The sequence below is a fragment of the Osmerus eperlanus genome, chromosome 9, assembly GCF_963692335.1.
Source record: "Osmerus eperlanus chromosome 9, fOsmEpe2.1, whole genome shotgun sequence".
NCBI lineage: Eukaryota > Metazoa > Chordata > Actinopteri > Osmeriformes > Osmeridae > Osmerus > Osmerus eperlanus.
This window is the reverse complement of record NC_085026.1, coordinates 13,373,230-13,385,482: the sequence shown is the minus strand read 5'-3', so window position 1 is coordinate 13,385,482 and position 12,253 is coordinate 13,373,230. Positions and strand designations below refer to the sequence as shown.

General features: G+C 54.1%; 1 protein-coding gene across 1 annotated transcript in view; it reads right to left on the bottom strand.

The window, feature by feature from the left end:
- dync1h1 (dynein, cytoplasmic 1, heavy chain 1) overlaps positions 1-12,253 on the bottom strand; it is a 30,267-nt gene that overhangs the window by 8,624 nt on the left and 9,390 nt on the right. The window contains exons 23-52 of the mRNA XM_062468656.1: positions 12,046-12,219; positions 11,573-11,924; positions 11,166-11,360; positions 10,798-11,080; positions 10,590-10,690; positions 10,249-10,408; positions 9,871-10,111; positions 9,487-9,670; positions 9,056-9,268; positions 8,499-8,737; positions 7,770-7,926; positions 7,402-7,629; positions 6,945-7,175; positions 6,695-6,835; positions 6,316-6,549; positions 6,006-6,212; positions 5,554-5,675; positions 5,273-5,438; positions 4,666-4,829; positions 4,429-4,558; positions 4,185-4,318; positions 3,848-3,962; positions 3,523-3,684; positions 3,101-3,315; positions 2,700-2,904; positions 2,289-2,462; positions 1,878-1,997; positions 1,656-1,776; positions 1,001-1,196; positions 55-172 (exon numbers count right to left, since the gene is read on the bottom strand). Coding sequence (XP_062324640.1) covers positions 55-172; positions 1,001-1,196; positions 1,656-1,776; positions 1,878-1,997; positions 2,289-2,462; positions 2,700-2,904; positions 3,101-3,315; positions 3,523-3,684; positions 3,848-3,962; positions 4,185-4,318; positions 4,429-4,558; positions 4,666-4,829; positions 5,273-5,438; positions 5,554-5,675; positions 6,006-6,212; positions 6,316-6,549; positions 6,695-6,835; positions 6,945-7,175; positions 7,402-7,629; positions 7,770-7,926; positions 8,499-8,737; positions 9,056-9,268; positions 9,487-9,670; positions 9,871-10,111; positions 10,249-10,408; positions 10,590-10,690; positions 10,798-11,080; positions 11,166-11,360; positions 11,573-11,924; positions 12,046-12,219 — 5,482 coding nt within the window. The remainder of the gene's footprint in view (positions 1-54; positions 173-1,000; positions 1,197-1,655; positions 1,777-1,877; positions 1,998-2,288; positions 2,463-2,699; positions 2,905-3,100; positions 3,316-3,522; positions 3,685-3,847; positions 3,963-4,184; positions 4,319-4,428; positions 4,559-4,665; positions 4,830-5,272; positions 5,439-5,553; positions 5,676-6,005; positions 6,213-6,315; positions 6,550-6,694; positions 6,836-6,944; positions 7,176-7,401; positions 7,630-7,769; positions 7,927-8,498; positions 8,738-9,055; positions 9,269-9,486; positions 9,671-9,870; positions 10,112-10,248; positions 10,409-10,589; positions 10,691-10,797; positions 11,081-11,165; positions 11,361-11,572; positions 11,925-12,045; positions 12,220-12,253) is intronic.

Sequence of the window (12,253 nt, the reverse complement as noted above, 5' to 3'; positions counted from 1 at the left end):
CTGAGGCGATACCCAGGTGTCTGGGGGAGTGGATGAGATGGTCCAGCTGCCTACCTGGGCGATGGCCCATTTGACCATGGGTCCACAGGCGAGGGAGGCGCGGTTGACCTGCTCGTAGTTGTAGCTGGGGTTGGACATGTAGTTCTTCTTCATCTTCTCTCGGATGGAGTCACTGGAGGGGTAGAGGTGAGAGGTCAGCACAGCCGTACGCATGCTCACCAATCATCACAATTGCGCCCGACGTGGAAAAGGAAAAGGGGTCCAGGCAGTCTCTTGATGTTACGAAGGGGGTGGAAGGAGAGAGTGATGTCATGTATTTCAAATTATGTTGAGGTGGAGTAAGAAAGCAAAGACTTATTCTGTCAAGACTGTTTAAAACTAAACTAATCATATTCCTATGGCTGGAGATTCCAACAAGCCATCTGCTCATCAGGTTTGGACAGCGTGCCATGATTCCAGACAGAGAATCAAACAAGTTAGAACCAGCAGAGAAGACAATCCAATCAAGATTTTTCTCAAAGGCCAAATCGATAGCCTACAAATCAAGCAGTAATCAAAACAGCAAAATCGATCAATTTGTTGATTGATTTGATGTATCACGGGCCATCCGGGGCTTTGTACATAAGCCAGGGGGCCGAGGCGAAGTCTACCTCATTTCCTCTGAGGAGAAGTTCACTATGCTGCTGATGAAGTTGTCTCTGATAATAACTTGTCTGATCTTTTTCCAGTCATTGGTCTCCTCCCCCAGCAGGAGGCAGATGGACTCTAGAGCCAGCTTGACGGCCGCAGGGGGGTTGGTCATGGAGCGCACCTCCACCAGGTGCTGCTTCTTTATAGAGCTCACCGCTAGGAGGGGGGGGGGGGGTGTGAGGTAGAGGTGGGGAGGAGGCAGGATGAAGGAAAGAGGATGGAGACACGGGCAGAAATGGAGAGAAAGAAGGGGGAGGAGAGGGGAGAGAGACTTTTTAAATATATGAACCAACTAGGTGCGGGTGTTCACCTGATCTCATCGGCTGAGAAGTTGACGATGGTGGGGATGAAGTTCTCCCTCATGATGATGGAGCGGATCTGCTTCCAGTCCGTGGTGCTCTCCCCCAGGAGCAGGCAGATGCTCTCCAGAGCCAGCTTCACAGCCCCGGGGGGGTTGGCCATGGAGCGCACCTCCACCAGGTGCTGCTTCTTAATGGACTTCACAGCTACACTCCACCACCGCCACACGGGGCAGGAGGAGGAGGAGGAAGAGGAAGGTGGTTGGGGAGGTGAGGAAAAGACGGGCAGAGAGGTTAACAGACAGATAAGGAGGAAGAATTCATGGGTGCCAGTAAAGTCCAGGAGACTGAGGGAGAACCTGGGGTTTTAAAATGGAAAGATTCAAGAAAGGGAGGAAATTCATCTCAGGGAAGAGAAACGAGAGGTGAGGATCTCTTGTCGCTTGCTCCATGGTCAACGTTCAACAGCAAGTTACAACAGACGTTGTACAACAAACAATACATGCTTTTTTTTTGTACTACTTTTTTGTGTTCAGTTATTGGATCGTTGCCGTACCAATATTTCTCAATCTGTACATTAAAGCTGAATGTTGAAAAGGAGGTGATAGTGCTCTGAGGCATGCGGCAGTGGGAATGTTGCGAGTGAGAAGGGAGAGGTTGTTGTACCGTTCTGGGCCTCTATGACAGCAGGCTCCACCTGGTCCAGGTCCTCCTTCACACTCAGCTGTTTGTCTTTGATCTTTTCCTGTTGCTTGTACACCGATTCCTGGATCTCCTGACTCATCACCTGGAATCACCACACAAACCAAGTGTGAGAGGACAGATCTGCCGTGGTTCTGACAGGAAGTACCGCGGTGTGTGTGTGTGTGTGTGTGTGCGTGTGTGTACCTTCTTCTTCTCTGCTTCCTGCTGGTCTTTGACCATCTTCTTCAGCTTGTCATTGGCTGCCGCGTTCTTCACCTCCAGCTCCTGACTCTTGATTCGCAGGTCACGACGTAGCTCCTCCACCTATCAGAACGCAGAGGACAGGAGGGAGGAGCGGGGCATTAGAAAAACATAATATATTTTTTAAAACTTAACTCTGGGCCTTTTCCATGCTAATCTGTATTAGAGTATTAGATAACCGACTACTGCGTTTCCTCTCCCCCTATATGCTACTGAGGCATCAGCAACACAGCTGACCAGTGACCGTCAGTGGAAGGATTGCTGTGAGGCGACCGCTCGACCTTTCTCTGCACGCTAAGCCACACGAGCGTCTGGGCTTGGCGCGGGGCGTGGCGGGGCAGGGAGCTGCTGTACCTGGTCCACCGTCTCCTTGATCTTGCGCAGGCCGACGTTCAGGTGCATCTGCTGCTCCTCCAGCTCGCTGCGCTTCTCGTTGAACAGGTTGGCGTAGTGGTTGATGAAGTCCAGGTAGTGGCGGGGCGTGATGGCCATGGTGCGCCCGCCGCGCTTCGCCAGGCGGTTGTTAGCCTGCGGGGGGGGGGGGGGGACGGACGGACACACGGGGCGGAAGGAACAGCGGTGAGGAGACGTCGTTGTAGGAATGTGGTGGTACTGCAGCTGTAGGATAGGTGTGTGTGTGTGTGTTTGTGTAAAGATGTTGGTGTTTGCTCAGCACTTTGGTCCAAGCGGCTGGTGTGAATACCAAGCCGTCCGTGTTGATGTGAAAGGAGCGGGGGGGGGGGGGGGGGGGGGTGAGGGCGCTACCTGGTGCAGCGTCTGGTGGACGAACACGCAGCCGTTGACGATGGCCTCACGGTGAGTGGGCGGCTGAGGCAGCTTGTCGTACACGATGGGCATGTAGTCTGGCACCTTGTAGTTGGGCTTCTCCAGGTCCATCTTGCTGGTGAACTCTTTCCCAACCTGGTACAGAGCCTCCGTGGACCAGTCTCCAAACCAGTTCAACACACACCTGAGGAGGTCCTCCGTTAGGTTAGAGAATAGGTGTGGAACCAGGTGACCGTGTGTGTGTGTGCACGAGTATGTGTGTGTGTGTGTGTATGAGACTGTGTGCGTGTGTGTGTATGAGACCGTGTGTGTGACTGTGTGTGAGTATGTGTGTGTGTGTGTGTGTGACACTGCATGTGTGTGTGTGTGTGGGGGTTTACCTGTTGAACAGGGCAGGGGAGGTGGCGGCGCGGTCCTTGAGGCCCTCTGAGGAGGGGTTCATGGTGAACACCACGTGCAGGTTCCTGATCACCTGACTGGTGAACCACTTGTACAGCTCCTCGTGCGTGTCCAGCATCAGACCCTCCTTCTGGGCCCCCTCCTTGCACTGGGTCATCAGGGTGGCATACTCATCGCCCTCAAACAGCCCTGGCACCTGGGGGAGAGGAGTGAGGGAGAGAGAGAGAGACACAGAGAGTGTGTGAGAGAGAAAAGGAGAGGGAGGACAGAGGAAGAGGTACATTAGAATACAATGGTAGAACTCAATACAACACATTCCAATAGAGTACTAAGTAGCGCCTAATGTTCCGTTGTTGAGACGTATCTGCTATAAGGTGTGACATCACGTGACAGAGTGCGTTACCTCTCCGTTGGCCAGCAGTGTGTTCATGCGCTCCAGGAAGCCAGAGTCCAGCACGTTGGACTCGTCCATGATGAAGGCGATCTTCTCGTTCTTACAGCCAGAGCGACGCAGCACTGTACGCAGGTCCTCGTCAAAGTCCTCGCCTGTGTACTTCCTGTGCACCTGCACACACACACTCAAACGTCAGATCCTCATTCCAACCATCCAACCCTTCTCGTCAGACATCTGGTCACGTGCCACGTGTTAGTCTACCCCATCCCCCAACATCGGTCCTTCTACACGGTTGCAGTGCACCCTGGGTAACTGTGTTCCCAGCCCTGCCTACCTTGATCTGGTAGACGCTGAGGCCGTTCATCCAGGCCACGAAGCGGGACAGGGTCGTCTTGCCCGCTCCGCTCACCCCGATCAGCAGCAGGTGACCTTGGGGCTGACGGAAGATCCTGGAAGGAGACAAAAGGTTGAGTTCAGCAGTGACGACACCACAGGCTGGGAGCTCTACAGTACAACCACCAGGTTTGCTAAGGCTTGCACCCAAGAAAAAATTGCTATTTTTTCCCCCCTCACAGGAAGGTTGAAACCACTCTCGTTTTTGTTTGTCACTGGATAAACACATCGCGAGGGCGAGTCGGACGAGTAGAAGAAGCCCAGTGGTCCTTGTTCACCTGTCGATTCTGAGGACGTGATCCAGCACCTCGTTGAAGAGCACCAGAGGAACGTCCAGCTCCTCCTCGTAGAAGACCTTCAGCCTGGCCTTCACATAGTCCCTGAGCTCCTCCTGCTCCACTGGGATGTAGTCCTGCACAGGGGAGACACCGTGAGCCATCGCAAACAACACAGCCCGCACACGATCAAATGCACAGTACAATGCACGCAGTAGGCTATGATAAAGCAGCCATGGCGTCAGACCTTAGACAGCCAGTTGCTGTAGAGGATGGGTCTGTTGAGCCCCTTCTCCTTGTCGATGTTGGGGAAGTGTTTGAGAGCCACCATGTCGATGTTTTCGTCAGTCCACCTCCTCTCCTCGTCCTCCACCAGTCTGCGGGCGCAACAGCAGGCCTCAAACACCATACACCAACTCAAACGAGGGCCCATCCCTCCCTCTTTCTCCACCCTTCCTCCGCTCTCTCTCCCCCCCTTGCCCACCTGTCCTGGAACAGTCGGAGGGCCTCGTGGGCCCAGATGCGGATCAGGCCCTCCACAGGCAGCGTCTCCAGGGGCCGCAGGGCCTCGAAGATGCCCCTGACCCAGCGGGTCATCTCTCTGGGGGAGTAGATGTAGTGGGGCTGGGTGTCCTGGGTGAAACGCTCCTGGAGAGAGAGAACAGAGAGAGATGAGACTTAGGGTTAGGACACCCCGAGAGTCCTGTGTGTCAGGATTCCCCATGGTAACAGCTTGGTGTGGGTGCAGAGGGGAAAGGCCAAAACTTGAAAGTGTGTGTGCACGAGTGTGTGGAACCAGTGCAGTGTTCATGTATTAACCCTTGTGTTATCTTCGGGTCATTCTGACCCATCAGTCATTGTGACCCACCGTCGTATTGCGACAGATTTACCGCATACAAAGACAAAGTGAAGCATTTTCTTTTAACCGTTGGGCTGTCTCAGACCCCCCACATTGCAAAGGTTAAAAGAAAATTATTTTAATTTGTTTTTGTATTGGGTAAAATTGGGTAAACACAACGATGGTTCGTTATGAACCTTTGGGTCATGTGACCCGAAGGCAGCACGAGGGTTAAAGGGTGTTCTGGTCGTACCTGAGACATGGTGTAGAACTCCACCATGGCGGCGGTGAGCGGCTCGGCGTAGGTGCGGAGTGACGGGATGAGGCGAAGCATGGCGCGGTTGAACGTTCCGTAGATCTGGGTGAGGGAGGCGGGGCCGGGGTAGTCCACATACACCACCGGAACGTGGCGCAGGAACCTAAGAAGAACAACAACGCCATAGCAGTGTCAGAACCAGATTCAGACAGGGTTGTTACTGGATTGTGATCTTTTGGAGCAGCGGTGGGTGGGGGGTTCCACGGAGGTGTTGGTACCTGTGTGTGAGGGGCTTTCTGCCCGGGTCGGTAGGGGGGTTACAGGCTCCAACAAACTGGATCCTCTCCAGTTTCACCCAGGTCTGGTCTGAGGTCCGGTAGAACCCACCATGCTCCACCATCTACACACACACAGACGGAGGCTCAGAACCAACACACACACTTGGAATGACAGGACTACTCAGGAATGACAGGACTACTCAGGAATGACAGGACTACTCAGGAATGACAGGACTACTCAGGAATGACAGGACTACTCAGGAATGACAGGACTACTCAGGAATGACAGGACTACTCAGGAATGACAGGACTACTCAGGAATGACAGGACTACGCAAAAACACAGGCTGACATAGCTCAGTGGTAGAGCATCTGACTGCAGATGAACATGTCCCGTATTCAGGCTGACTGTTTGCGTGTCGTGCATGTCGTCTGTGCTGTGGTCCCTCTCACCTGTCGCAGGAAGGAGATGACCCTCTGGGTTCCGTACTTGTCCATGTCGGGCAGGTTGATCTCGTCGCAGAACAGCACCAGCCACTTTCCCAGCTGGACGGGGGCCAGCACCACCCCGTTGGGCGTGCGGCGGTACTCACAGTAGTGGTCAAAGGTCTTCAGCAGCAGCTCCGGGGTGGTGGCGCTGGAGAAGTTCAGACCCACCACCTGAGGAGAATAGATAAGTAGGGATTAAAACGAGTTATTCAGACCCTGTACTTGCCCCAGAATCCCCCCACTGACAGCAGTGTGTTTATCAGGCCACCCTCACCTCCATATCAGGCAGGGCTCGGAGAGCGCTGAAGAGGGTCATGGTCTTGCCGGAGCCGGGAGGTCCACACAGCACCAGGGGCTTGTGCTCGGCCAGCCAGGTGTAGAGCAGGGCCTCGTGGCGAACCGTGTCCAGCGTGGGCACCACCACGTCGGGGGACGCCACCTTGTGAGTCTCCACCTCAATCTGGGGCACCTTGCCCTGCCAGGACTGCCACTCGCCAGAGATGCACACCTGGAAGGAAGAGGAGGGAAAGGTGAGAGGATGAACATTAGTCATTGTTTTTTTTCTTCACATTTCTTTATTCTGTCTACAGACGTTCCTGGGTGTTCTCAAGCGACATGTAGTGACATGCCTGGTGCGGAGAGGCGGGACTTACCTCATAGTCGATGATTGGCACGTTGGGTGCTGAGGGGAGGGGCACCGTGGTGATGCGTCGGATGTATTCGCCAAGCTCCGCCCTCATTTTCAGACGTCCGTCGCCAGAGAAGGACCAGAGCACGGCGTAGATGAGATACCTCTGGAGACGGGAGAGGAGGGTCAACTAGGATCTGCGTGCGTGTGTGGAGACGGTCAGTAGAGGAATGGGTCACCTGGGATCTGTGTGTGTGTGTGTGTGTGTGTCTGACCTGCATGTATCTCTCCAGCTGGTCTATGGGCATGGGGAAATCGGGGTGGTTGTTGTTGTAGAGGGCTACGTTCCTGCAGGCCTGGTGCAGCATGGAGAACAGCGAGCCCATGCAGCGCAGCCGCGTGAAGTCCATAATGTGCTCCATCTTGGAGGCGTGCTCCAGGGCCTTGATGACCAGGCCGGTGGAGGTGAAGTAGGGCTGCAAGATGGCCGCCGAGTCCCGTTGGATCTGAAAGGCAGAGATCAGACAAAATAGAGATTTTTTTGTCCCCTCAAAACAGCTCTAGTCAGGTTCAGATGCTGAGACAGAAGTTGAGATCGTTGAGAACTTCTGTAGTTCTTAGCTTTGAGTATTCCAACATGCCAACTGTTCTTGAAAGGCGGGATTCTAAAGCTGGACAGCTATCCAATCAGAGAGGAGGATGGACCAGAAGGTTAGAGGTCACAAGACCCACCTGCAGCATGGGGGAGGCGGCCTCGTCTCCCTCGTCCTCCGTCCCCTTCCTCATGCGGCCGGCCTCATCCTCTCCCTCGTCCAATGGGATGCTGCGAAGGCGAGCCAGGAAGTGGTTGAAGACCATGTCGGTGCTGAGGACGTCCTCGCTGAACCAGACCATGCCGCAACGTGACACGGTGGCCAGGGTGGCATACTTCAGGTCCTGCACCTCGAACATGACACGCACCTGGAGAAACACGGCAAAAAAAAAACATTTTGGACTTTAAATGGACGCAGAAGTCGAGCATGCATGTTGTGTCGTCTGGGACAGCGTGGCGCGTGTCCGTGAAGAGATAAAGGGCGTTGCCGTGGTGACGGTGGTCGTACGTTGGGCGGCAGGCTGAGGCGCTCTCCGTTGGGAAGGGTGAGCAGCTTGTTGTCGTCCAGAACAGAGTTGAGGTTCTCCACCCATTCAGGATCCACGTCTCCGTCGAAGATGATCCACTGACGCTTCTGCAGCTCGCCACGCACGTTGTCAATGATCCTGGAGGGCACGGAGCAATTAGGAGAAGAACCTTCCGGACGTGTGTGCTCTCACTTCCTACATGCATGGGTTAAGACTAGGGTGTATGATGTGGGTTAAGACTAGGGTGTATGATGTGGGTTAAGACTAGGGTGTAAGATGTATGACGTGTCATGTGTGTATGACGTCAGTGTTTCCCATACATTGATTTATTTTTTACAACGTCTGGCTCCGCCCCTGCCTACCGCCACAAATATAATCACATTCTGTGGGAAACACTGGACGTGTATAACGTGCGTGTGACTGTTCGTACTTCCTGAGGATGTGTATAACGTGCGAGTGACTGTTCGTACTTCCTGAGGACGTGTATAACGTGCGTGTGACTGTTCGTACTTCCTGAGGACGTGTATAACGTGCGTGTGACTGTTCGTACTTCCTGAGGACGTGTATAACGTGCGTGTGACTGTTTGTACTTCCTGAGGACGTGTATAACGTGCGTGTGACTGTTCGTACTTCCTGAGGACGTGTATAACGTGCGTGTGACTGTTCGTACTTCCTGAGGACGTGTATAACGTGCGTGTGACTGTTCGTACTTCCTGAGGATGTGTGTGAAGAGTCCGTCGGTCCACTCGCGAGTGTTGGGGTCCAGGGTTCCATACAGGTGGTCCTTGCTGATGGCCTTGGGGTCGATGATATGTGCGACCCCCTCCAAGCCCTCCAGCCTCTCCAGCGCCTTCAGCAGCACACGCCAGGCCATGGTCTTACCACTGCCAGACGGGCCCACCATCATCAGACCGTGGTTGATCTGAGTGATCTGGTACAGCTGTAGCACCTGGGAGGGGAAGGAAATACAGGGATTACAAGACGGCAGGAGGAAAGCACCGAAGAAGAGGAGTTCTTGCTACTAAATACAGACTGTTCCTTTTCTCAGACCATCGAAATACAGTTATAACGATGCACTTCTGATCCTTGCTACTCTTCCTTATACCGAAGATCACTGCTGTAGCCGTCGCTTTTTTTTTTCTCTTTCTATATTGCTTACATGTTGTTTATACCACGTTTATACCATTTGTCTTGTGCGTTACGGTGTTTCCTCCATCTGTGGCCGGTCACTCGCATGTCCCTTTGGATGAAAGCGATGAGGACGTACCTTCTCAACCCACATGCTGCCCACGTCGTCCCCGTCTCCGTAGGTCATGTACATCTCAGCGCACACCTTCTTCAGCTCCTCCCTCAGCGCCGTCATCTCCCCACGCATGTACTGCACCCCGGGGAACACGTCCGACAGCAGGGAGAACAGCAGGGGGATGTCCTCCGCCACCAGCTTGGGCACCATGGTCTCACACACACTCTGGATCAGGATCTGGAGAGGAGGAGGATGGGGGTTGGTGTTAGTGTAACTGGGAGTCTGGAGGAAGTAGCAATCGGATCATGCGCTACCCTACATGATCCATACGGTTCTGAAACATACACGTGCGACCCTAGGTTATCTGTTAGCAAGGCTTTCATTTTTCTTTTTTTTTTACACTTGCCTGAATTCTGTGCTATACATGTTCTTCAGTTATGCACTGGTTCCCTTACCTCCTGTTCCGGCAGGTTCTCTGCAATCTCGTTTTCATCGACGTTCTCCCCCCGCTCGCGCTTCTCCCTTTTGATCTTCTGGATGCGCTCACGCTTCACGTTGCCGGCGCTCACCAGCACGCTCTTCAGGGCTCGCAGGCCAAAGTCGTAGTGGCTCTGAGACGACAGCTGCTCGTCACACAGCCTGATGGGTAAGATAGGGGAGAGGTGACTCTCAACGATACGTTGTGACTGAATGATGGCGTGAATAAAGGTGAGCCGATCATCCAGTTTAACTCAGACATTAAACTATGCAGAATGATTAATGAGCGTTATGAACCCCTCAAACTCATTTTTCAAAGCCCCAAACGTATGCTTCCTGTGTATCTATCTGGCCAGACGTACTTGAAGAAGGGCACGATCTTCTTGGCGAGTATCTCGGCGGTGCGGAAGCCCTGGGAGTAGAGCATGACCTGGGCGATGAGCTGGCGGTCGGGCTTCGTCATGGCCAGACTCCTGAAGAGCTTCTTCAAGTTGTCGGGCAGGTTGGAGCGGCCGGCGTAGCCAGGGTTCATGGTGATGAAGATGGCCATGTCTGGACTCACCTTCACCTGCTTGTTCAGCAGCTCACAGGTGATGGGTGCGCCTAGGTGGGGGGGGGGGGGGGGGGGGGGTAGGCAAACAAGATGTCAGGTTGCTGCTCAGGGTTAATCTTAGGGTTGTGACCAAGGAAGTGTGTATCCCAGAAAGGGTATATACACCATGTTGTGTGGGAGCACGTACTGCGGTCTCTGTTGAGGTTGCTGTGCTCCCTCAAGGCCACCTGGATGTACTGGACCTGCTGGGACACGGCCGACAGCATCCGCTCCTCCAGACGATTGAACTCGTCGAAGCAGCCCCAGGCGCCCACCTGGCACAGCCCCACGAAGATACGACCCATCGCCTGCGCCCCAGGAGGACCGGAACACAACTCAACACTTCATACTATTTCAACGTTTTTTTCGGTATTCAGCATGTGTACACCACAGCACTGCATGTGTGTGTGTGTGTGTGTGTCAGTGCTTCTGGAGTTTCTTGATAGTTTCAGCCATGTACGGATACATATGTTTTGCTGGGGTGTGTACCTGGAAGTCAAAGGTCTCATCACAGTTGAAGACCAGGACAAAGCGACCCAGCTGGTGGCCCAATGCCTTCACAGACTCGGTCTTCCCGGTACCAGCCGGCCCTGCGCAGCAACGACAACAAGTCAACATCAACACCAGCAAAACATTTAGTAGAGACGAGTCAAAATCTTCTGTGCGTGTCTCTCTCTGTGTAGTTCCTGTTCTTTACCGAACGGGGAGCCCCCGAGACGAGCCTCCAGAGCCTGGGTCATGGTCAGGTAACAGCGGTCGGTCAGGGGGGTCTGGACCAGCTTGTCCTGCACCCCCAGGTACTCGAAGCCGTAGTTGAACTTGGCGTTGGCCATCTGGATGGAGAGCTGCTGCAGGACGTCGGTCTGCTTGGGGTCGAAGTAGAAGCGCATCTGGCTGAGCCACTCAAAGGACTTGGGCTGGTCGATATTGTTCTTGATCAGAGCCCGGGTCACATCCCTCTGGTGCACCAGCTCTGTGATCTGGCAGGGGGGGAGGAACACGGTCAGGACGACAGTCAAACTCTGTACCTGAAACCCAGAGAGAGAGAAGGTCCTTCCAGCGTACCAGGTGTTCCAGCTTCCTCCTGCGGAGAGGAGGCTGCTCCATCAGCACCGTGTCGGCCAGCACGTTCAGGGTCGCCTTCACGTTGCTCTGCACTACCTCCATGGGGCTCATGTCGCTGCCCCCGGAGATGGTGGTCAAGGCGGCCTCCACGTTCTCGGACCAGGCGATCTGGGCCGACAGCACCACCAGCTGAGCCTGGGTGGGGGGGGGGGGGGGGGGGGGAGCGAGGAGGAGGTTAGACCGAGAGGACGCAAATGTTATTAAAAAGGTGGATCCAGAATGGAAAGGTGTTCAAAATCCATATTGCGCCGCTTAACTAAATTCTTAACACGGTTGGTTCACCGAGCAAGTACAGACAAGGCTGTTTATACTACATCCAAACATTAGACAGAACTAGCTGATATTACCTGGTAGCGGTCAATCCAGTTGATGTAGGCTGCCAGGTCGATGGTTCCCTTGTTGAAGGCTGTCACCTCAGTGACGGACTCTGCCAGCAATTTGGCCAGTGTCACCCTCATCTCCTTCTCCACCAGGGTCAGCCACTCGTTGATCTTGGGATGTTCCGTGATGGAGACTGGGGTCTTGTACAGGATCTCCTCGCCCTCACGAGATGAGATGCCCAGAACCACAGTGTTGTCCTCGTTCAGCAGGATGGACGAGACGCCGGCGAACATCTTCTTGAAGTGCTTCTGAAGCTTGGGCACGTTCTTGCTGTTGCCGATGATTTCTAACAGGTCCTCGTCTCCCACGAAGTAGAACCTGGAGAGGAGAAGTGAAGGGAGGGATTAACAGATTATTGCCATGTTAGATAGGTGTGTGTGTGTGTGTGTCTTATCAGGTAAAGGACCTTTTTCTCCAGGTGTGTGTGCGTGTGTGTTACCTGGGGAAGGAAGACCTCTCTCTCTCCAGGTACTCTCCCAAGGCCTTCTGGATCTTGCCCAGCAGGTCGGCCAGCCTCTCCAGCGATCTCTGAACCCCCTGGATGTTCAACACGTCCATCACCAGCGGAGACTTGGTCACCTTCTTCATCAGAGCCAGGAACTCTGTGCTGATGCTGCAGAGCAGAAGGGGGGCCGGGGGGAGATTAA